Source organism: Hippopotamus amphibius, chromosome 8 (assembly GCF_030028045.1).
Source record: "Hippopotamus amphibius kiboko isolate mHipAmp2 chromosome 8, mHipAmp2.hap2, whole genome shotgun sequence".
NCBI lineage: Eukaryota > Metazoa > Chordata > Mammalia > Artiodactyla > Hippopotamidae > Hippopotamus > Hippopotamus amphibius.
Genome location: NC_080193.1, coordinates 75,564,280 through 75,587,524, shown reverse-complemented (window position 1 = coordinate 75,587,524; position 23,245 = coordinate 75,564,280). Strand labels below are relative to the sequence as shown.

General features: G+C 53.4%; 1 protein-coding gene across 3 annotated transcripts in view; it reads left to right on the top strand.

Moving 5' to 3' along the window:
- DGKD (diacylglycerol kinase delta) overlaps window positions 1–23,245 on the top strand; it is a 115,014-nt gene that overhangs the window by 80,395 nt on the left and 11,374 nt on the right. For all 3 annotated transcript variants that reach the window (XM_057746428.1, XM_057746427.1, XM_057746429.1), the window contains exons 10-27: window positions 652–760; window positions 3,613–3,752; window positions 4,631–4,715; window positions 5,832–5,926; window positions 6,011–6,110; window positions 6,186–6,465; window positions 7,709–7,858; window positions 8,698–8,826; window positions 10,075–10,171; window positions 12,128–12,238; window positions 14,269–14,365; window positions 14,506–14,613; window positions 15,546–15,659; window positions 17,144–17,278; window positions 17,538–17,689; window positions 18,654–18,765; window positions 18,850–18,942; window positions 19,851–19,970. In XM_057746428.1, the coding sequence (XP_057602411.1) occupies window positions 652–760; window positions 3,613–3,752; window positions 4,631–4,715; window positions 5,832–5,926; window positions 6,011–6,110; window positions 6,186–6,465; window positions 7,709–7,858; window positions 8,698–8,826; window positions 10,075–10,171; window positions 12,128–12,238; window positions 14,269–14,365; window positions 14,506–14,613; window positions 15,546–15,659; window positions 17,144–17,278; window positions 17,538–17,689; window positions 18,654–18,765; window positions 18,850–18,942; window positions 19,851–19,970 (2,227 nt within the window). The remainder of the gene's footprint in view (window positions 1–651; window positions 761–3,612; window positions 3,753–4,630; window positions 4,716–5,831; window positions 5,927–6,010; window positions 6,111–6,185; window positions 6,466–7,708; window positions 7,859–8,697; window positions 8,827–10,074; window positions 10,172–12,127; window positions 12,239–14,268; window positions 14,366–14,505; window positions 14,614–15,545; window positions 15,660–17,143; window positions 17,279–17,537; window positions 17,690–18,653; window positions 18,766–18,849; window positions 18,943–19,850; window positions 19,971–23,245) is intronic.

Here is a 23,245-nt window from a genome sequence, read left to right as displayed (position 1 = left end):
GCCTGGTAACTGGGTTGGTGGTGGCACTGCCTTTTTCTGAGGAAGGAAGTGTAGGCCGAGGAGGCGCCCATGTGACACCCAGGTGGCATGTTCCGGTAAACAAGTGCAACTGCTCTCCTTTAGGAGAGCCGAGGGGTCATCATTAGGGTCATTCAGGGTCATCAGTGTCCGTGTGGTCCCTGAAGCCAAAACGTGGGATGAGGCCACCCAGCAAGAGGCTGGGGAGTGAGGGGAAGGCTGCAGGGTGTCCTGGGAGGGACCCTGTGGGCAAGGGGCAGGGTGATCAAGAGGAGCACAGGGAGGAGACGGAGCTGGAGTTACGAGGTGGGCAGAGTGGTCCAGAGGACAGGAGACGTGTGGGCAGAATCCTGCAGCCTGGGGCTCCTGAGGACGTGCAGGGGCACTGGCTGAGGTCAGGGCTGGGAGTGGGCCAGTGGCCCTGATGGGAGGCCTTTGCTCTCAGGCGCCTGGAGGCCCCAGTGGGCGAGCCTGAGCGCAGCTGGGCTCTGGCCTCTGAGAGGCTTTTCCACTGGAGGGACCTCAGGATTGGCCGTGAGGAGCACAGACAGGGCACGCTGGCCCCGGACTGACTGGCCATCATCTGTCCCTTAGAACCGACCTCATTTCATTGACGTTCTGTTTTCTCTGCAGCTTACGCTTATTCCAGAAGTTTGATACGTTCCGGATTCTGGTTTGCGGTGGAGATGGCAGTGTTGGTTGGGTCCTCTCTGAAATCGACAGCCTCAACCTTCACAAACAGGTACCTGGGTGTGGAGGGGCTGGCCCAGAGGAGAGCGATGCCACCGCTGCAGAGAGGCTGTGTCATGTCAGGTGGTGCGCCTCGTCCCCTTGGGGCGGTCTCGGAGGGAAGAGCAGGTAGCTTGATGGTGTCGTAGGGCACAGGGGCCCGACAAAAAGACCTGCCCTGAAGGTCCCAAGCATGGGCAGATCTGGGTGAGGCTCCTCATTGGGTAGTGATGTCGTCTACTGATGTCTCCTGCTGGTGAGCACTTGAACTTCAGGTCAGAGTTAGGGTTTTTTAAGTGTTGATTGATTTTCTACTCCAGCTCCCCCCCCAAATAATTAACCACTGCTAACATTTCAGTAACTATCCTTCAGACCTCTCTCTTTCAGAATGTATGTAGTACAGTGTGTAATGCAGTTTTAATTTAAATGGATTCATAGTGCCCATACAGCACATCGTGTAGTAATATTGTATATTTTAAATCAATTTTTAATCCACTTATTGTGAACATCTCTGTGTGATGGTTTCCCGCTGGGCCACAGCCCTGGGTTCGCCCGTCTCCCCGTCGAGGGACACTTAGCTTGCTGCATGAAGATAACGCTGCTGAAAACCATGTTTGCACTGTCCCAACTATGTGCTCTTCTGAAGAGCACCCAGATTTAAATTTTGGTAATATTGCCAGACTGCTCTCCATTAGGGCTGTACCAATTTATATTCCTAATGCACACGAAACTCTTTTCACATGTGCTGTCCATTGTACATCTTAAAGCTTTTGTCCAACGTAGTAGACAAAAAATGGTATGTTTCATTTTTATTTCTTTAATAATGGTGAAGTCCAACGTATCCTCAATTAACTATGAATTTTTAAATGAATTACCTGTTCATGTTTTTTTTTAACCTGGTTTTCTATTGGGGTATTTACCTTTTTAAAAATTGATAAATTGTTTTATTAGGAATGTAAACTCCTTGTTGGCCATATTTTTCCTCGTTTGTCACTTGTCCTTTAACATGTTGGTGGTCTTTGTAGGTGGGGTGGACCTTTTGCTGTCAGCATTTAAGCTCCTGGAAAGATGTTGGAGAGGGGATCCCAGGTGTGGGAGTAACTGCTCAGCTCAAGGGAGGCTAGTAGCTCAGGCAAGAGAGCACTGCCCCCTAGCGGTGAAGTTAGAGCAGTACACGTAGGTCCAATTTGAAGTTTTGTTCGCTTCTAGGATTGTTACTAGGTTCATTATCACAAGTCAGGAAGACAGGTTTTCATGTATTCAGCTGAGTTCAGTGAGCATTCATCTCCTTTGGCTTCTCTGTGGCCCGTGATCCTCTGGTCACCCCCGTTCCCCATGGTGTTCCTTGTCTTCCTGGCTGCCCCTTCCCAGCTTCCCTCCAGACTCTGGGCCCTCGTTCTCCACACTCTTCTCATGGGTCTTCTCAGCCCCGCAAGGCTCCCGCTCCGCCTCTGTCCTGGAGCCAGTGATTCATAGCTGAGGCCCAGGTCGGAGTCCCCGGCTGCCCTGGACCTCCTTAGGTGCTCCTAGTGCCCCAAGCCTGGCATTTCCAGCACTGCCTCCCCCCCCCCCCCCCGCCCCCACTCCTTTCCTTGGAGTCTGAAAATTCATCCACCTGACGTCCAAGCTGGAGACCTGACAGCAGTTCTTGAGTCTTCCCTTGCCCTCCGACCTCACTCCTGGAGTGTCCGGTGCAGCAGTATCGCTGCTGAGTGTGTGTCACTGGCCTGGGCTCCATCTGTCTTCTCTCGCAGGGACCTTCCCCTTGGGCAGTTCTGCTCACGCACCTCCCTGAGCCTCTCGGACTGCACTGGTCCAACCTCCCCGAGGACCTTCCTCAGGGCAGTTCTGGTCCTGCACCCTTGCTGGGTGCTTCCTGGTGGCTCCTTGGCTTAGGATAAGATCCAGACTCAGGGTGTAGTTTATCAGAGGCCCCAGTTTGGCCCCTTCTTCCTCCTCTGCTTCTCTGACTCCTCTCTCCTCGCTGCCCTCCTCATCTGAGCTCTGACTTGGCAGGGTCCCCTCTCCTGCAAGGCCACTGTGCCTTCATGGCACTGCCTGCTCCTTTCCTTTAGGGCTCCCGGAAGCTGGCGCTGGGCCCTCTCTGCCCGGTGCTGGAGCTTCCTTGACCTTACCTGCTCTGTCCAGCTCGCTGTTCCTGGCAGGGTGGTGGAGGGCCTCCCTCATGGCTGGGGCAGGTGACCATGGGCTGTGCTGTGCTTCAGGAGGACCAGTGACCCTCCCCACACGCTGCGTGTCGGGCTCAGAGGTCGAAGGCTCTTGGGCAGCCGGTGTCTGGGGAGCTTCCTAAGCACTGAACTGGCGAGGTGGGGTTTCTCTAGGGGCTCTGGGTGGGGATTCCAGGTGGAGGGCGGGGCCTGAGCAGTGCAGGGGGGCTCTGGGGAGTGGCAGGTGGAGGAGTGCAGGCTGAACACTGGGGCTTGTTCCAGTTCGACGGTCAGACTGAAAGTCCTGGCGCCTGTCTGCGTAGGACTTAGAGCTGCGGAAGATGCTGTGAGGGGAGGGAAGGTGACAGTGAGGTGCCGTAGTGGGTGAGAAGCAGGTGGAGGAGAGTCATAGATGGGTTCTCCAGGGCTTCAGACACTCAGCAGTCAGGGCTGTGGCCGTAGCTGTGAGGGTGGGAGCGTAGATCAGGGAGCTTGTAGAGGATCGATTGTCAGATGTGTCAGCAGACGAGAAGCAGCCCTGTGGGTGGGAGAGGAATTTTCTTTCGGATTAGAGAGATGTCTGTCCTGCCTAGCGGCTCTGCCTGGAAAGTGAGCACCACACCGTGTGAGATGAGACCTCACACATGGTAGGTGAAAACGAGGATGTTTGATGCCGTGTCCTCCCCCTGTGTCTCAGTGTCAGCTGGGAGTGCTGCCCCTCGGCACAGGGAATGACCTGGCTCGCGTATTAGGCTGGGGCTCGGCCTGTGACGACGACACCCAGCTCCCGCAGATCTTGGAGAAGCTGGAAAGAGCCAGCACCAAGATGCTGGACAGGTGAGTGGACCGCATGAGTGCCCTTGATGAGGTGTTCTCAACCCGGGGTCCCTGGAAACCATAGGCCCTCTGCAGTTACTTGTAAAAATTCAGCCTGAGCAGGAATCTGTTTTTCTGGTGTGCTTTATCTAGTGTCAGATTATGAAAGAGTTGACGCAGAACAGGTTGGAACTGTACCCTCAAGTGGTCAGGTCTCAGCAGCCAAGCCTGATCCTCTGGGCTGTCAGAGGAGGTGGCCCTGTCTCCTTTGGCCTTTGCAGCCTCGACTGATACCTGTCAGGAGAGTCCTCCTTATTGCACAGTTGAGCAATCCTGTGTTCCCAGAAGAATCTAAGTTTTGGACAACTCTCCTCCAGGTTTATTAGAAATACTCGGGCGTCCTTTTTGAGCAAGCTACTCTTAGTTCTGAGCTCACGTATGAAACCCCCCAACCACAGCCTGAAACAGACATACTCTCTCAAAGGGCCCTGCTGTGATGAGCACGTGTGGTCTGGAACACTCTCCAGCTGCCTCTACCATTTCTTCTCTATTGAAAGGAGGCCTGCGTGCCTTTGGAGGCTGTGAAATGCTCAGACCCCTGGGAGAGCTGGCTGCTGGCTGAGCGATTTTAGCTCTGAAGAGGGGAAACCCGTTTTCCCAGAAGCAGCATTATGGGATACCTTTCACCTCCTTCAGTGGAGCTGCAGTGTCCAGTGGGTTGTGACATATGTTCTCAGCTAAGTGAGGAGCCAGGTTAGGGACGCGGGAGTCGAGATGAAGGCTTAGAGTGGTCATAAGATCAAGTCCCCAGGCCACTAGGCGGGTCGGGCAGGTGGGGGAGGCGCGGGGCTTGCCTGGGGGCTGGAGCCCACCTGCTGAGAGCTCCTTTGTGTGTGCAGGTGGAGCGTCATGGCCTATGAGACCAAACTCCCCCGGCCGGCCTCCTCTTCTACCGTCACTGAAGACTTGAGTGAAGGCTCCGAGGTATTTCCAGTTGCCCCACCACGTGCTTGTGCTGTCCTACTCACTTTGCAGCCCCCTCACCTCTAGGACATCCTCCCCGAGGTTAGTCCCGCACAGGTGCAGGGCCAGCGAGGTGGAGCGGGAGCCTGTGGACCCTGCCCTGCAGGCTTTGTGGTTATCTGGGGGCTTCCTGGGGTTTCCCAGGATTTGGGGTCCTTCATGGCGATGGCCCCCTAGGACTTCCTACCCTCACAGCGTATGCTGCCGCCCCCCTGCTGCCAGCACCCCTGCCCAGCCCAGGCTCCCACTCTGGTGCCACCTCCTCCACATCCCGCCCTTGCAGTTGGTCTGTGCTAGTTCAGTGTTTAGCTCTTCATGGTGGTTTTGTGATTAGTGGTTCCCTCCGGGCGCAGACTGGTGCAGTCTGGGGCCAGAGCTGTGCTCACCCTGCTGGGCAAGCTGGCTGTGGATTGAACAGGAGAGGGGGCTCGCTCTGCTGGGGCCTGTCTGCCTGTCAGGAGGGTCAGGGGCAGCAGTTGGCAAACTGTGGCCTCCAGCCCTGCCTGGGCTGCTGTGGCCTGGCCTGCAAGCAGAGAATGGTTTGTGCATTTTAAGGGCGAGAGCATATGTGGGCAAAGCCTAAATATGTTCTCTCTGGCCGGTAGCAAAGTTGCCTTACCCTGGGCCTAAAGAGGGGGCTCGTCACGCAGGGTGAGCACCCCCAGTTCCACGGGCAGGGATGAGTGGTGAAGGGGGTGACTTACTTTGAGAGGCGGAGAGGGGCCTGGGCCGGGTTCCAACGGGGAGAGAAATGTGAGTGGAGCCTCAGGTAAGGACCCTGCCAGCCATCTGCCTGTGCTGCTGAGGAGGAAATGGGCTTCAGGGCTCTAGCCCAGCACAGGCTGGCGGTGTTGAACCTGACTAAAGCAGCACAAGCCGTTCATGAGGTTTTATTGCCATGTACTTTTCTGTTAAGATCCTTTCGTCCACGGCTTGATGAAGCTTTTGAAATCTATCAGATCCGCGTGAAGCGGGCTGGGGCTGGGCCGGCAGGGAGGGGCGCAGACCTCACTGGGCTCCGTCGTGGGGCTTCCAGCGCCGAGACTGACGGTCCCGCCCTGTTTGGGGCAATTGCAGGTGCAGCAGATTCTCTTCTATGAAGACTCGGTCGCGGCCCATCTCTCTAAGATCCTGACCTCCGACCAGCACTCGGTGGTGATCTCATCAGCCAAGTGAGTGCCTTGTGGCCTTGGGGGAGCTGGGGTCCCAGCCAGGACTGTCTCTCTAGAAGCCTCTTCCCACGTTTCCTCCCGCAGAGTGCTCTGCGAGACCGTGAAGGACTTCGTGGCCCGGGTGGGGAAGGCCTACGAGAAGACCACCGAGAGTTCAGAGGAGTCGGAGGTCATGGCCAAGAAGGTGCGTCCCGGGCACCTGGGGCGTGCGTTGGGGCGGAGCAGCAGCCCCCCCACTCCTTCCTCTGTTCCTTCCCAGTGCTCTGTCCTGAAAGAGAAGCTGGATTCCCTCCTCAAGACCTTGGATGATGAGTCCCAGGCCTCGTCCTCGCTGCCCAAGCCTCCCCCCACCATTGCCGAGGAGGCAGAAGACGGGGAGGGGGCGGGCAGCGGCTGCAGCTCCAGCTCCGCCGGGGACCGCGCCGTGGGGCCGGCGTGCCCCGCCCGGCCGCAGATATTCCGCCCTCGGGAGCAGCTCATGCTGAGAGCCAACAGCCTGAAGAAGGCGATTCGCCAGATCATAGAGCACACAGAGAAAGGTAGCGGGCTGTGCGTGCTGGGTTCCTGTGGGCGCGCGCTGGGCACTCCCTGCTTCTCCCGGGATGGCGTGAGATGCAGAGGGACCCAGCGTGTAGGCCAGAGCCACCGGGGCCGCCTGACGCAGGCCAGCACCTCCCGAGGGGGTGCCCCCAGCTGGTGGAAAGGTGCCTCACGGGGGCACATGCATCGGGCACGTTGGGGGACCCACTCCCTGGAAGGGTCCTCACCTGCGGCCGCTCTGCCAGACCTCGGGCGCAGCATAGCCTTGTCCAGTTAGCAGCGGGGCTGCCCCCGGGAGTGGGGGTGGTCCAAGGAGCACCTTGGTGCTGAGAACTAGGTGCTCTAAGGACACCCACAGAAGAAGGCTTTGTGCCCAGGAGGGAGTCGGTCCTGGGCCACAGGTGAAGGACGAGGCTGTAAGATGATCTGATGGACAGAGAGGTTAGGATGGGCTCGGAGGCTGGGTGAGCTGGGGCGGTGGTCAGAGAGGCAGGAGGAACATCTGCACGTGGTGTCCGAGGCAGGTGCTGGCCGCAGTGGTGGAGGGGCCTGGGGCCCGGACAGGTCATCGGCCTGGTGTCCAGGCTGCCGTTGCTGATGTCCTCAGTTGGCCTGGGGGAGGGAGGCACACCTGCATAGGAGTAAAGACTTCCCTAGTCAGTCACTCCCTTTTCCTAGACTCCGTTTGCTAAGCTTTGAGGAGAGCACTGTAAAACCACAGCCACCTGTGACCTTCATTGCCTCCACCCTCACCCAGACCCTGAGATCCCTCCCCAGCAAGTTTCCTCCTGGCCTCGGTCTGTCTTTTCTCATCATCCTCAGAAACCATCTCATACCTTTTTGCTCTCGTCACACACTTTTCACTCTGAGCAGATGGACCTGCTTCTTACAGTGAGAACAGTGAGGTCGTGACCTCCCACTGTGTACTCGTGGTGCATGGCTCCCTCCTCCTGGCCCCTCGGGCTGCGTGAGCTCTCATGCATCACTCCCCTCTGTCTCTCCCAGCCCTCAGCCTTCTTCCCCAGCCTGTTGGCACAAGTGCCCGGGTGCCCCGTGTGCCGGGGACACGGAGAAAGTGGGTCGGGTCGGAGCCTCGGGTCTCAGCCTTCGGCCGAGATGATGTTTGAAGGGAGATGAGTGAGATGGGGAGGGGTCCGTGTGCAGAGGGGAGCCTTATCAGCCTGGAGGTGTCTGCGGGGTAACGTCCACGCGCTCAGCCGCAAACACCCTTGCCTTGCACAGCCGTGGACGAGCAGAACGCCCAGACCCAAGAGCAGGAGGGGTTCATCTTAGGTCTCTCTGAGTCGGAGGAGAAGAAGGATCTGAAATCGGACGACAGAGCGTGCCACGGCGAGGGCCACGGCACCGCCAAGGGCAGGAGCCTCCGCAGAGGTACAGCAGCCCTGGTGACCTGCGGTTCTGCCATTGGGCCTTTTCATTTTGCGATGCTCGGAAGCTTGCCTTGGAAGCTTTAGGGTGCTTTCTCACTGTTGCTGTGGCCACTGGGAGGTGTAAAAAATCTCGAACATGTGACCTGTTTTGCGTACCACGTGCTATGTGTGCTTTGCCTGGTGCAGGCCTGGCAGGACCCTGGGCAGGGAGGGGCCTTGTTGCTGGGGATGGTGCTTCCCTCTGAACCTGCCTGCGTGCCCAGACTCTGTGGGTCCTAACCCAGGGCTCAGGGCTGCTGGGCCCACGCTGTGCACCTGGGGTCCTAGCCCAGTACCCGGGGCCTCCTGGCTGCAGCTGGCCAGATGTCGCATTTGTTCCAGGTGGCTGGGGACCACCCAGCCATACGGGCCGCCACCTGGGGACCCTCAGCCCTCCCGGAACAGCCCCGACTCTGTGCGGCCTTTAGGAGCCACTGGGAAATCCTGTCTCAGAGTTTCCTCCCGCATCGTTCCCATGCGGGACCCCCCTTTGTCCTGCACAGACCCCGTGGCCCGACTGTGGGTAGGGGCTGGCCCTCTGTCCCCAGCCCCAGCCCCGGCCTCATCAGTGCAGCCCCAGCCCCCTCGGTGGTCCGGGTCTCTTTGCCCCATGCCCACACACCTCTCCTTCCCCACTCTGGTTCCCCTCCTTGCTGTCTGCCTCTTTTCTGTCTCGCATATGGCGGTGGCTGCCCGCACTTGTAACCGCTCCCCGCTTCCCTGTCCCCACCGCCTGCTCACTTCTCTGACGAGCGCTCCCAGTAGCTCAGGAACGTTCTATTTTCTGTTCTGCTTTTATAGTGTCCAGATCCCCATGTGAAAAGCTGATAAGCAAAGGAAGCTTGTCCCTGGGCGGTTCTGCCTCTCTTCCTTCTCAGTCAGGAAACCGGGACGGCCTGCCAGCACTGAACACGAAGATCCTGTTCCCGAGTGAGTGTCCCCCCGGTGGGCCTGCGTGTCTGGGGGAGGGGCGCAGGCAGGGTGCGAAGCTGCCGACCAGCTGTCGCTCTGCCTGGCACTGGGTCTGAGGGGTTGAGGAGACCTGATCCCTGTCCTCCAAAAGTTCCTAGGTCCATGGGAAAGAGGCAGAATTTCAGAGTTACATCATGGTATGAAAAGTGCCCTTATTTATTACAAAGAGCAGATGGCAGTCAAATTGCTGCCTTGGGATCCCAGGAAGATGTCACTGAGGAGGTGATATTCGAACTGGGTGATGATGGATAAATAGGAGTTGGGTTGAGTGTAAAGGGAGGGGCTGGCGGAAGGGGGAGCCCGTGGATTACCCCGTTGTTTCCAGCATGGTCGCAGTAGGAGCACAGCTGGGCACCGGGAGAGTCAGGCCTAGTCCCCTTGCTTTGCTTGCATTTTACCCAGGATCACGTCAAGGCAGCTCCTGTTGTTTCTTCCCTCGGTGGGTGGGTGCGGGGTGGGGGTGGGGGGCGGATTGTGATAACACTGTGTCTGCAGTAGGAAGGAATGGTATGAGGGGTTGAAATTGCTGATAAGACTCCCTTAACCAGCTTCAGGTAGCTTCCTGAGGTCTCCTGGGCCAAGTAATGCACACACTGCTCCTCTAATGATTTGGCAATTTCTAGGTGAATCTCAACTGAATAGAAAGAAAATTCCAGAAGCTCTAGGGAAAAGAGGCTGAGACCGATTTGGTTAATAAGCAGCGAAAATGTTACTGGAAGCTGTGGGTTGGCAGACTGTTCAAAAGCAGGGCTCCATCTCAGCCTTAATATTTATAATTTAAATGTTTAAAAATTGGTGCAGGTATCTTGAGGGTCTGGTCACATGGAGGGTTCCTTGATGTTTAACTTTTTCTCTTGAATTTAGCCCCATAAAATTGTACGACTGGACCCTAATGTAGTAGAGATCATTTTGGTGGAGTTTTCTTGAATTTAGTGAGAACTATCTTTTTAAGTTCTTTTCTAATGTGTTTCATAGGTGTTGGTTACCACCCCATGTTTATTTTTGTTCTGTGAATATGGATTTATGATAGTGATTTTTGACCTGAGACTATCAATTGTCAAAGTTTGGACATTTTTACACAGTATTTTAGAAACTTCTCATTATAGTAATCTTCTGAAGAACACGTGACCATCAGCCTCAAAGACACGACAGCCTCATAATTCAGGAGCCCCCAGGCAGTGCCGCCCCCTGTTCTCTCCCTTACAGATGTTCGCGCCGGGATGTCTGGTTCCTTGCCTGGAGGTTCAGTCATCAGTCGATTATTAATTAACGCCGATCCCTTTAGCTCTGAACCAGAAAACCTGTGAGTACGGGTAAACCGAGCCAGCATGTTGCTAGCCGAGTGCTGGCGTGTAGGGAACTGGCTTGGAATTAACTAGAGAAATTCGAGAGCAGTTGACTGGGTGATCCTTTTCCAGTTGGTGTTGGCTGAGAAGGAAAACCTAGAAAGTATGAGGCCTTAGGGGCAGAGTGTGGTTGGGAACTTCTGTGAAGGGAGGCGGCCTGGCGTGTGCCTGACGTCCTGTTTCGGCAGGTTTGGAGACTCTGCCTGTGTTCTTGGTCGTCCTCTCTGAGGTCTTTGCTGGCCCCATGTTGGCGCTGCCTTGTGACCACCTTCTTTCTTACGGGTCCACCGCTCCCCTGTTCGTGTAGATCCCAGGCTGGAAGCGCCTCCTCGCCATCTCCAGGGAGACGCTGTCCTGGGTTTGGGCTCTGGGGAAGAGAGTTCCGATGTTGCTCTGCGTGCCGCGTGCTGTCCTCTGCCCAGCGTCTAAGGCAGTGGGGGCTTTCACACAGCTTGTTCTCATATGTGTAAAGGCCATTGCGGGGACAGATGGTATTTTGAAAGCCCAGCCTTCTGGATTTTCCTTTCTGCCATCTGATAGCAAGTTCTGGGCAGCTAGTGACTGGTGGCAGTTGGCTAAAAGTTGTCCACCATGTGTATCTGGCGTGATGGGAAGAGTAACCGTGAGAAATGTGTGGCTCAGAGACTCTGGGTTTTGGAACGCAGAGCTGCAAGCCTGCACAGTGGCAGTCGATTTGCTGGAGAGTGGCCTCGGTTCCCACACCTGCTCCAGTGCTGGCCCAGCGTCCTTGTCCCCAGCCTGACACCACCATCCTGTCTGCTCCTCACGCCAGGGCCCGCCCCTCCTGGCCTGCTGGGGGCTCTGGTCTTGACCCTTCCTGATTTCTCCCCAACAGGGCCAGAGCTCTAGCCTTCCACGAGCAGTGCCCATGGGGGCCTCTGGAACTAGATGTGCCATCTCTTTCTGTCATCTGAGGTCCCTGTACTTCCACGCCTGGCGGCAAGGGCTGTGGTCTCTTCCTTCAGGGGGAGGCTTCTCCTTCCCCTGGGGAGACACGCGCTGCTCTCCTCTCCTTCCTCCCTGCCTTGGTGTGCCAGGCCTCGCTCACAGGGCTGAGGAGCCAGGAGGAGTCTTACCCACAGGGGACCGGGACATGGGGCTGGGCTGAACATTTTCAAATTAGGGACTTTGCTTTGATTGGGTCCAGGGATGTTTGAGGGACGTTTTGAGATCCAGGGCGTGAGCACGTGTGAGCTTATGTGCCATGGATGTCATCAGGTTTGATGTTGCTGGTGGGAACGTGAGGTGGTGCAGCCTCTTTTAGGACAGTCTGTGGTTCCTCAAAACCCAGATTTGCCACATGGCCCATCAGTTCCCTTCCTGGGGTTACTCCCAAGAGAAATGAAAACATGTCCACACTGAAGCGTGTGCACGAGTGTTCACACATCATGGCTCAGAAGTGAAACAACCCAAATGTCCATCAGCCGAGGAGCTGATGGACAGACGCAGCCCGTCCCTGCAGTAGATCATCACTGTTCAGCCATGAACCGGCTGAAGTGTAAGCTTGGTTGAGCCCAGTGCTCACGGCGTGAAAAGGTGCTCAGTGACAGAGCCACACGCGGCAGAGGGCCACACGTTGTGTGGTTCCTTTTCTACAAACCATTGGAATCGGCAAATCCACAGAGACAGACAGCAGATTAGTGGTTGCTGGGGCTGGGGAGGGCTTGGGGCTGATGGGTGAAGGGTGATGAGCTGTTCTAAAATTGACTGTAGTGACTGAGTACAGGAAAATCACTATTGGGTCGTAGACTTTAAATGGGTCAGTTGTATGGTATGTGAATTGAAGCCCCCCCACGGCCTCCGCCCGCAAAAGCTAAACATTGCCCTCAGGAAGAAATGCTTAGACGCTGGTTCGCAGATTGTTCTCATTGGCCTGAAACCCTCCTTTGCAGAGAGTACTACACAGAGAAGTGCGTCATGAACAATTACTTTGGCATCGGCCTGGATGCGAAGATCTCCTTGGACTTCAACAACAAGCGGGATGAGCACCCGGAGAAGTGCAGGTGGGTGCCCCGCCCCACACCTGTCCCCCAGCTCTCTGTTTCTCCTTCTGGTCGGGGGGTACTTTCTGGAGCGTGGAGAGCACAGACATGGAGCCTGAACGCCTCGTCAGAAAGAAGGGCTCGGGGGTGTGTCGTGGCCACACTGGCAGGCAGCTGTGTGTCTCCCCACAGGTGGGGTCAGGCTTGGCCCACCCCCGCCCCAGGCCCTCAAGCAGGAAGATCCCACAGGCGAGGCCCTGAGGGGTTTGGCGGGGGGGGGGGAGGGGTGGGGGGCGGGGGCGTGTTCAGGTTCTCCACCTACATCACCCCCTGGCCTGGGGAGAGGCTGGAGAGAGATGGAAAGATTTGCTCTTGGGCTGAAGTAGAAAGTCCTCTCCTCCATGGAGACATGAGAAGGGAAGAGGGAATTGATGTCTCCCACCCGCCCTACAGCGACCATCACCTGCAGGGCAAATGTTCAGCTGTGACTTTCCAGAACTGGAGACAGGGAAGCTGGTGTGGAATGTGGGCGGAGAACAGCCATTGACAGAGGGGGAGGGGCCTCTTGCTGGAGAGCCTGCAGACCTGCCCCCTCCAGGTGCCCTTGTCACTTGGAGGGAGGGGGTCACACTCACATCTGAGGAGTTTCCCAGTGATCCCCCAACTCTGGTGTGCTTGGACCTTTCTAGGAAAACAAAATCAAGCATAAGAACTCAAAAGTCGGGCTTCCTAGGTTGCCCAGTGGTTAAGAATCCGTCTGCCAGTGCAGGGGACATGGATTCGATCCCTGCTCTAGGAAGATCCCACATGCTGCGGAGCAACTAAGCCCGTGTGCCACAACTATTGAGCCTGCGCTTTAGAGCCCGTGAGCTACAACTATTGAGCCCATATGCCGCAACTACTGAAGCCCTTGTGCCTAGAGCCCGTGCTCCGCAACAAGAGAAGCCACGGCAATGAGGAGCCCGCGCACCACAACGAAGAGTAGCCCCCACTCACCGCAACTAAAGAAAGCCCACGCACAGCAAAAAAAGACCCAACACAGCCAATAAAATAAAAATAAACAAATAAATAAATAAATAAATTAAAAAAAATTACTTTAAAAATAAAAAGAACTCAAAAGCCTTGGTGCTCTGGGGCTCTCAGGTGTTGGAAAAGGCTCAGAGGTTCCCAGGGGCATCCCTATTACATAGCGCATGACGGGAACCCAAATCATTTGAGAATACTTCCATTAGTCCAAACACAACTGACACGGCATTCAGATGCATGTAATTTATCAGAACAAAATAGGTGAGGAGCAAGGCCATGTGTAGTATGTTTTCAGAAATTTGGGATCCTGATATAACCTCCCCTGAGTTTGTATCTTTGAGAAGGTCTACTTAGAAAATGCCATTTCTACAAGTTTACGCTTAAGAGGTAATTGGGAATGTTGGCAAAAAGGTGTTTACCAAGGGCCACGGCGGCTCACGGTGTGGAGCTCAGAGGTGGGAAGAAGCAGTGACCCGCCAAAGGGATTAATTCAGCGAGTGCCCGTGGGAAGTGCCCTGCTGTGGTCGTTCGTGCTCAGGACACAGGGCGGTGCTCTCTGTGCAGGGCAAGGTGCACAGTTACCGCTATTTCAGCCGTAAATCAAGTTCCTAAGGACATGAAGCATGTATCATCAGTCCTTATACAGGTGTGGGGATTTTGAATTCTCCTTTGTGCTTTTCTGCACTTTCCAGATTTTCTATGCTAAACATAATTTTATAGGTGGAAAAAAATGGTGACTTACACATTTTTTGTGAGGTCCTGTAATGTCTTACCTTTTTTACCTTACAGGGTATGATTACTTTCTTGGGAATATTACTCTAGCAGAATTTCCAGTCAGTGAATGCATCTTGTTAGCACATCTCACATGGACACGTGACAAGGGCATGTGCTTCCTCATCTCACAGTGTCGCTGCTGGGAGCGATTTTCCGGTGTGACCCATCTGTGATAAGGTGGCAGCAGGGGCCGTAGGCGACTGTGTAGAGAAAGCTGAGACCCATGCTGGTCCTTTGCTTTCCATCCCTAGGAGTCGAACCAAGAACATGATGTGGTATGGAGTCCTCGGCACCAGAGAGCTGCTGCACAGAACCTACAAGAACCTGGAGCAGAAGGTCCTCCTGGAGGTAAGCAGGCGGCCCCCTGCCAGCCCCTCTGCTGACCTAGAGGCCCCTCGGCCTCCGCCCTGGGCAGATTGCTGGGGAGCAAGCTCCCGGCTGAAGCCTGCATCTCTTTTCTCTCCTTTCCCTGCATTTCTACCGCTCAGTGTGACGGGCGACCCATCCCACTCCCCAGTCTCCAGGGAATTGCTGTCCTCAACATTCCCAGCTATGCAGGAGGGACCAACTTCTGGGGGGGCACCAAGGAGGACGACGTACGTACAGGGGTGCTGGGCAGCATGGGTAACCAGAGAGGCGGCCCCTTCAGGAGCCGTGGTGGAGCCTCCTGCCCTGGGGGTGATCTGTCTGAGGCAGAGGGATGGATGGAACAGGGCCCTTGTGCTGGTGGGGGGGGGGGGGTGGCACAGTGGAGAACAAGACCAACAGCCCCCCCCCCCAAAAAAAGGGAGGCCAAGCAGGACAAGTGTGGCATGGAATCCGGGCCCAGACCTGACTTGGGGGCTGTCTGGGAAGCCTTCTAGGAGGAGGGGACATTTACACTGAGACCTGAGGGTGACTTGGGGTCGGACAGGTCAGGCAGGTGTGGGGGAGGGAGAGGCAAGGGAGGCCGTTCCCAGCAGAGGGAACAGCTTATATGAAGGCTTGGCGGCCCTGTGCGGGGAGGAGGTTCTCAGAGGGTGTGCACAGTGGCAGAGCACGGAGAGGTCAGAGTGCCCGAGGGGCTGTGTAAGCTGGGGAGGAGTTTGGAATTTATGCCAAGAACTGTGGCGCACTGGTAGGTTTTACCCAGGGGCCTGACTTGCTTTGAACGTGACAGCTTGTAAACACAGTTACCGCCGCGTGCTGCTGGCTCTTCTCAGCGCTGTGCACGTTCACCGCCCTCGTGAGAGCCTGTGAGGAACGCACCAGTGTTGGCCCCGTTTTACAGATGGGGTACCCCAGGAAGAGAGGCAGTAACTTGCCCAAAGCCCCATGTAGTAAGTGGCAGGTCTGGGATTTGATCCCAGGAAGCTCTTTCAGGGTCTGAAGTGGAGAGCCCTCAGCAAGGGTTTCCCTGTAGCTATTCCCCGTAGTGGGCCCGTCGGGCTTTCACCAGCGCAGCAGCCCCAGAATGAGAAGGGTGCGTGTGGGGGGTGTGTTCAGGGAAGCTGGGAGCAGAGGTCAGCTCTGATGCCGGCCCTTCCAGACTTTTGCAGCCCCGTCATTCGATGACAAGATCTTGGAGGTGGTGGCAGTGTTTGGCAGCATGCAGATGGCCGTCTCTCGTGTTATCAAGCTGCAGCATCACCGGATTGCCCAGGTACTGGCCGTGGTCCTTGAGGCAGGAGGGACCTGGGTGGCGCTCTGGCTCACACACATTTGGAGAGGCAGGCCTGGCCCAGAACTGTGCTCTGGAGATAAATGGGCCCCTGGTGTGCAGAGCCAAGGAGAGTGGGTGCTTTTCCAGGACCAGTCCAGAGCCTGTTCTCATCTGCCAGGTTTGTTCGAAACTGGGGCTAGGGACTTCCTTAGCGGTCCGGTGGTTAAGACTCTGTACTCCCAGTGCAGGGGGCATGGGTCCAGTCTCTGGTAGGGGAACTAGGTCCCACATGCATGCCTCACCTAAGAGTTCACATGCTGCAACTAACACCCGGTGCAGCCAAATAAATAAATAAATAAATAAAAAACAAAAACGGGGGCTAACTGTACCCCCTGAGCTCCCTCCCTGACTCACTCTGTGGGTACCACCTGTGTCATGCCTCCTCTGTTGAGGTGGGGTGAGATGAGACAGGCCTGGCTGACCTTGGCTCCTGGGCCTGCAGCTCTCAGAAGCCACAGCCTGAGTCTGGGAACGGAGGCCGAGCGTGTGGCTTCACTCGGCCGCTCTGAGGCCTGGCTGGGGGATGGAGGGTGGGTTCCCCATCATATACTCCTGGTGCTGAGTTGGGAAGGGTCCGTCTGCCTGGCTGTGAGGTTGGGGAGGCTGACAGTCTCATGCACAGAGATGAGGAGCTCCTGCCCCCACCGAACCACAGTCCTTTCTGTCCCTACTGTGGGCTGCTTGAATTTCACAATTTTAATTCTTTGGCAATATTTTTTGTTGAAAAGAAGAGCACTTGTTGGGTGTTTGCTCTGTCCTGTAAGCATCTCCACATGCCCAGGAACACAGCAGCTCCTTTTTTTTTTTTTTTTTAATTAATTAATTTATTTATATATTTTTTGGCTGCGTTGTTGCACGCGGGCTTTCTCTAGTTGTGGCAGGCAGGGGCTGCTCTTCCTTGCCATGTGCAGACTTTTCATTGTGGTGGCTTCTCTTGTTGTGGAGCATGGGCTCCAGGCACAGGAGCTTCAGTAGTTGTGGCACATGGGCTCTAGAGTGCAGGCTCAGTAGTTGTGGTGCACGGGTTTAGTTGGTACACCGCATGTGGGATCTTCCCAGACCAGGGATCGAACCCGTGTCCCCTGCATTGGCAGGTGGATTCTTAACCACTGTGCCACCAGGGAAGTTCCCACCCAGCAGCTCTTGGTAGTCACGTGTCCCTGCCCTGGGCCTGGTGCTGGTGTTGTGGTGCTGGGTGCGGGGTGGTGGGTGTGGGGTGGGGCAGACCCCTGGGCTCTATGAGCTGTGCTTCAGGCGGGGATGCTCTGACCACATCCCCATGAGGCTGGGGCCTGATGTCACCCCAGAGGTCAGCCGGCCGGTGCAGGGGTGTGCAAGGCAGGATGGTGCCTGCGGTGCTGACAGCACTTGAAGGCTGCCGGCTGCAGCTCGCTGCATGAGTGACGGCTGTGATGTCTGCTCAGTGTCGCACGGTGAAGATCTCCATCCTGGGGGATGAGGGCGTACCTGTGCAGGTGGACGGAGAGGCCTGGATCCAGCCCCCTGGGTACATTCGGATTATCCATAAGAACCGGGCCCAGACGCTCACCAGGGATCGGGTAAGACGGCTGCCTGTGGTGCACCTGTGCCCCTTCCAGGAGAAGACCTGGAGTTTTTAACATTTTGTTCTAGGAATTTATTTTCTTTTCTTTGAAGATTAAGTGAACAGGGCTATAATTTCTAGGACTGTTCCCTCTCCCCCGATGTAAAAAAGGATCTGTCCCCCTTTCTAGTGGTTATCCTGCTAGTGTCTCAGCAGTGATTGCTGTTAGTTGTGTGCTCTTGGGAGAGAGTGTAACGCTGGCTCCTGTGCCCTAGGCCTTTGAGAACACCCTGAAGTCCTGGGAGGACAAGCAGAAGTGTGAGCTGCCCCGCCCTCCATCTTTCTCTCTGCACCCGGAGATCCTGTCCGAGGAGGAGGCCACCCAGATGGACCAGTTTGGGCAGGCGGCAGGAGCCCTCATCCACAGGTGGGCTCCACCTTCCTTCCATGGTCCACTTCTCCTGCAGGAGCGCCTGACCCCCCTGATGTCACTGGGGGTCCCAGGTCCATGGCTGGGCCGCAGGCATTGAGACCCCTTCCCGGATCTTATGTGCTGTCTGCCTCCTTCATGAGGGCCTGCCTGGGTTTCTGCTTGCCCTGGGCTTTGTTTTTTTCACTAATGGTCTTCCAGAGATTACTCGGGGTTTATGTAGATGGAAGCTTCAAACCCACAGGTGTTTCCGGAGGCAGCTCATAGATTTTCAAACCTATCCTGGATTCCTAAGAATAGTCTACTTACTGCCTAAGAATAGTCCACTTACTGCGTCCAGAGAGCAGGTTTGCTATTAAGAAGCAAACCTTGTAGATATTTTTAAAAAACAGACAACAGTTAAAGGTGTTTCCTTCTCCTGCTCAGTGTCCCAGAGCCACTGTGGACCTTCCAGCACAGTGGTCACCGCTCTGCCCATTGTCCAATCTCCCCATGCACCTCACCCTGGCAAGGCCACTTCAGCCTGGTGACCTGTGCCCTCTTGGTTGCCATACCCACTGACCCCTTTCAGCCGTTGTCTGGTTGTGTCTTCAGACTGTACTTCTGCTCCCTGCCTCACCTCTCCCTTCCGGGGGCTGCCTGCAGGCCTGGTGCTCCTCCACAGGCCTCTGTAGCTTCTTCCTGGCTTTCTCCTCCTTTGCCTCCTGCTTCTTACCCACTTACTATTTTACAAGGTGTAGGCATTTACCACCTTGGTTGAGTTTAGAAAAGCTTGGGATTTTGCCGTCAGATTTCCCACGTAAGGCCTCCTCTGCCATCAGTCAGCAGATGCTCGGCCATCATGGGTCATCACCTCAAGTTATGGTCTTGTCAGCCCTCTGGGCTGAACCTGGGCTTGTGTTCCTGTGACGTGACTCACAGGCTGCTGGTTTTTGATCTGATGCGTGTCATGTCTCTCTAGCATCCGGGAGATAGCGCAGTCGCACCGAGACGTGGAGCAGGAGCTCGCCCACGCCGTCAACGCCAGCTCCAAGTCCATGGACCGAGTGTATGGCAAGCCCAGAACCACAGAGGTGCCTGCGCTTTCCCGGTCTTACTCCTCTGGACTCCTGTAGCCCTCGGGCCATCTCCATGGTGTCTGTTCTGGTTCCTCTCAGGGGCTGAGCTGCAGCTTTGTCCTGGAGATGGTGAATAATGTTAGAGCTCTGCGCAGCGAGACGGAGCTGCTGCTGGCAGGGAAGCTGGCCCTGGTAAGCTGGGGGGCTGCTCACTGTGTGCACAAAGCGTGGCCCGTCTCAGTCCAGGATTCCCGGCCTTGAGAATTTTAGACTGTGTCAGAGGGGCCTCAGAGGCCATCTGAGCTGAGTGTACAGTGATGCTCAAACCCTCTGGCCGCATCTCACCATGTTATCTCCAGGGTGTCAGAGACTGGCGGATGGGACCTCCTGTGTGGTAGACAGCACTCTGCCTTAGACCCAACAGTGTGCAGCCACTGATGTGGCCAGGCCGGCCTTATTCCCAGCACACAGAGTCAGTAGCCCTTCCTCACTCAGCCCTGCAAACCTGGCTGATGCGTCAGCCCTGGGGAGGCGCGCAGCTGCTAGAATGCAGAATCTAAAATGGGGAGACCTGACAGAGCAACTGACCAACCTTCTTGTTTTAAAAAATGAGATGTGGCGGGTCAAGGAGGTGAAGTTGCTGGGGAACTGCCCCAAGAGTCCGGCTCCATACTCTATTCTTATTCCCGAACACCATGTTGTCCTGGCGCATTCTAGCTGCTGCCTGTGCCACCCCACATGCTGCCTGCACTCTGGTGCCTGTGGGCTGGTCACCCGCCTTCAGAGAGAGGGTCCTGAGGAAACCGAAGCAGGTGACCAGTCAGCCCTGCTGATGCAATTTTCAGACAAGCTTGGTTTTGCCCCATTGTTTATGGGAAGAGAGTTTAATTCTCTCACTCGACACTACTTGTGAGGGGAGGTTCGGAGTTTGGCCCATAAGAGGTGTTCTGTGATTCCGTTTTCTTGCAAGTCTTTAGAAGAGCTCTCTGAGAGCAGCCCAGCCCCCGGGGTGAACCTCACGTCTGTGTGGGGCTCTGCTGCGGTCCCGGCTCCGCCCTGCTGGTAACCGGCTATGTCTCTTCCCTCCCTGCCTGGAGCAGCAGTTGGATCCCCCTCAGAAGGAACGGCTCACGGCTGCCCTCACTGAGATGGACCAGCAGCTCAGGAAGCTGGCCGACACCCCCTGGCTGTGCCAGCCCATGGAGCCTGGTGACGAAGAGGTATGTGGGTCACAGGCCTTCAGTGTGGTGTCCCTAGATGCGGTGGCTCTCCCTTCAGTGCCTGAATTCACGTGCTCTGTGCAGCTTTGGGATTAAGATGGTGTTGGTCCTGCAGCCCCTGATCTGGCCTCATATGCATCTCTGTTAAAATGCCTTCAGGACACAGAGATGAACTTTGGTAAGTAGGAGGGAGTTGGGAACTGCCGTTGAGAATGACCCTTGGTGACGGGCGCAAGTTGCTGTTGGAAACAGAATTGCGGGGCTGGCCAGGAAATAGGTAGAAAGAAGGCTAAGCCCAGCCGCACTGTTTGCCCCCAGTGTGGAGGCACGTTGGTTGGCTAAAATGCAACTTCTTGGGAGTGTGTTGTTGACAGGGACAGAGTTGCTGTGTTCAACTCACAGTCACACTTTTCCATCATGCATATTTAGAGACGCTGGCTTGCACAGGGATGACAGATGGGACCCTGGGCATATGTGTCCTGGGGCTACGTGCCTCCTGGAGCAGGAGAGGTGGGAGGAAGGCCCTGGAGAGGTGCTTGTTGGGTGGTTGGTTTTTGTGGTCAGTACCTGGATAGACACAAACCCTAGATGGTCTTCCTCTCAAAGATAGAATAGAGGTGGGCCAGGAGAAAAGCTCACAAGTTAAAGAACTTCTAGACACTGAACCTTAGGTGCCTCTGCTGCCAGCTCGATTGTTAGAACCCGTGGGTAGCGATTGGGCGAGGGCACAGGGAGTTGGTAGTCCAGAGCTCTTCTTGAACATGCAGGTGTTTGTTGACAAATGCAAACCCCACATGGAAGATTGACTCAGAGGCCTTCCAACCAGGAAATAAAACTCAACAACTTAAGAATGAGGACATTTTGGTTTAGAAGCCCAGGCCAAGCTCATCAAAATTTGTTAAACAGTTAATTATACATATGATAAAAATTTCATTTAAAAGAAAATTGTGAAAATAATAATACATAGAATATTCAACAAATGTAGCAATAACCTAGCCCTGTGATTCCAGATTTAACTTATCAAAGCCTGTAAAGTGTGGGCAGTGGGGTGGGGAGGCAGGGATGAGGACATGGATAGAGGAGTGAGAGCACATTAAATTCCTCCTCTTATGGAGGAAGAAGGTTAATAAAAGTTCTTACCTTTGATAATTAGAGAAAGGTAGAATCAGTTAGATTTTAAAAACTTAAAGGTAGTTTCTAGTAAAATTCAAAAGGTTTATATGTTTTTGAATCACTGCAAAAGACAAAAACAAAATACAGCCTGTATTGTAAAAGAAAATAAAGGAACTAGTAAAGATGGAGCTAACAGCATAAAAATTAGAAAATAGAAAATAATATAGCTTCTCCTCTTGAAAGCAAATTATTCTTAGATTGTGTTAAAAAAAGAAATCTAACTATATACTGATTAGGAGCCCAGTTTTCTCTTCCTTACCCTCAATAAAAAATTATGACCCAGAAAGATTAAAAATAAGTTTCAAGAAAATACAATAAAAAAATCCAAAGTAACAATATTAATATAAAAATAGAATTGCATATCTAAGGCAATAAATGATAGAGGATCACTTTATATTGGTAAAAGCTAATAACCATATTATTATTTTACATACTGTATAATTCTCAGATAAACTTGTGATTCTAATAATGGCAAAAATCATGTGCTAATATAGTATTTAAATGAGTTATTTAAAGTATGTTTCTCATTTTCCAACAAGTGAAATTTTTTTCTAACAATTTTTTGTTATTGATTTTTAACTTAATTTCACTGTGTTCAAAGGCAATTGTTTGTATATTACCAGTCCTTTGAAATATGTTGATACTTAATTTATGCCCCAATAGATGGTCATGTTTTATAAATGTACCTTGCATGCAGTTGTATTATTTACATCATTAAGTCCTTACTGGGGTGTTTTGTTTGTTTTGTTTTTGCTTTTTTGTTTCTTGTTTTTGTGTCTTCTTGATCTGTCAGTTACTTTCGTACTCTCTCACCATGAACGTAGTTGTCTTGATTTATTCTTGTGGTTTTGTGTATTTTTGCCTCATGTATTTTGAGGCTTTGTTATTGGGTGCATATAGTTTAATCATTATATAAAGATCTTTACTAATTCTGTTTATTTTCTTTAAGAACTTTTATTGAGATAGAGTTGACATACAATAAACTGCGTATATTTAAAGTGTACAATTTGATATATTTTTTCATATTAGTAATGTATATATATACAATCCCAATCTCCCAATTCATTTGCCCCCAAATCCCCCGCTTTTGCCACTTGGTGTCCATATGTTTGTTCTCTACATCTGTGTCTCTATTTCTGCCTTGCAGACCAGTTGATTTGTACCATTTTTCTATATTCCACATATATGTGTTAATATACGATATTTGTTTTTCTCTTTCTGACTCACTTCACTCTGTATGACAGTCTCTAGGTCCATTGTCTGTACAGATGGCCCAGTTTCATTGCTTTTTACAGCTGAGCAATATTGCATTCTGTATATGTGTACCACATCTTTTTTATCCATTCATCTGTTGATGGACATTTAGGTTGCTTCCATGTCCTGGCTATTGTAAATAGTGCTGCAGTGAACATTGGCGTGCATGTATCTTTTTGAATTATGGTTTTCTCAGGGTATATGCCCAGTAGTGGGATTGCTGGGTCATATGGTAACTCTATTTTTAGTTTTGCAAGGAACCTCCGTACTGTTCTCCATAGTGCCTGTATCAAATTACATTCCCACCAGCAGTGCAAGAGCATTCCCTTTTCTCCACATCCTCTCCAGCATTTACTGTTTGTAGATCTTCTGATGAGCCCACTCTAACCGATGTGAGGTGATACCTCATTGTAGTTTTGATTTGCATTTCTTTAATAATTAGTGATGTTGAGCAGCTTTTCATGTGCCTCTTGGCCATCCATGTCTTCTTTGGAGAAATGCCTATTTAGTTCTTCTGCCCATTTTTTGATTGGGTTGTTTGTTTTTTTGATATTGAGCTGCATGAACTGTTTATATATTTTGGAGATTAATCCTTTGTCTGTTGAGTCATTTGCAAATATTTTCTCCCATTCTGAGGGTTGTCTTTTCGTCTTGCTTATAGTTTCCTTTGCTGTGCAGAAGCTTTGATGTTTCATTAGGTCCCACTTACTTATTTTTGTTTTTATTTCCATTACTCTAGGGGGTGGATCAAAAAAGATTTTGCTGTTATTTACATCGAAGAGAGTTCTTCCTATGTTTTCCTCTAGGAGTTTTATAGCGTCTGGCCTTACATTTAAGTCTTTAATCCA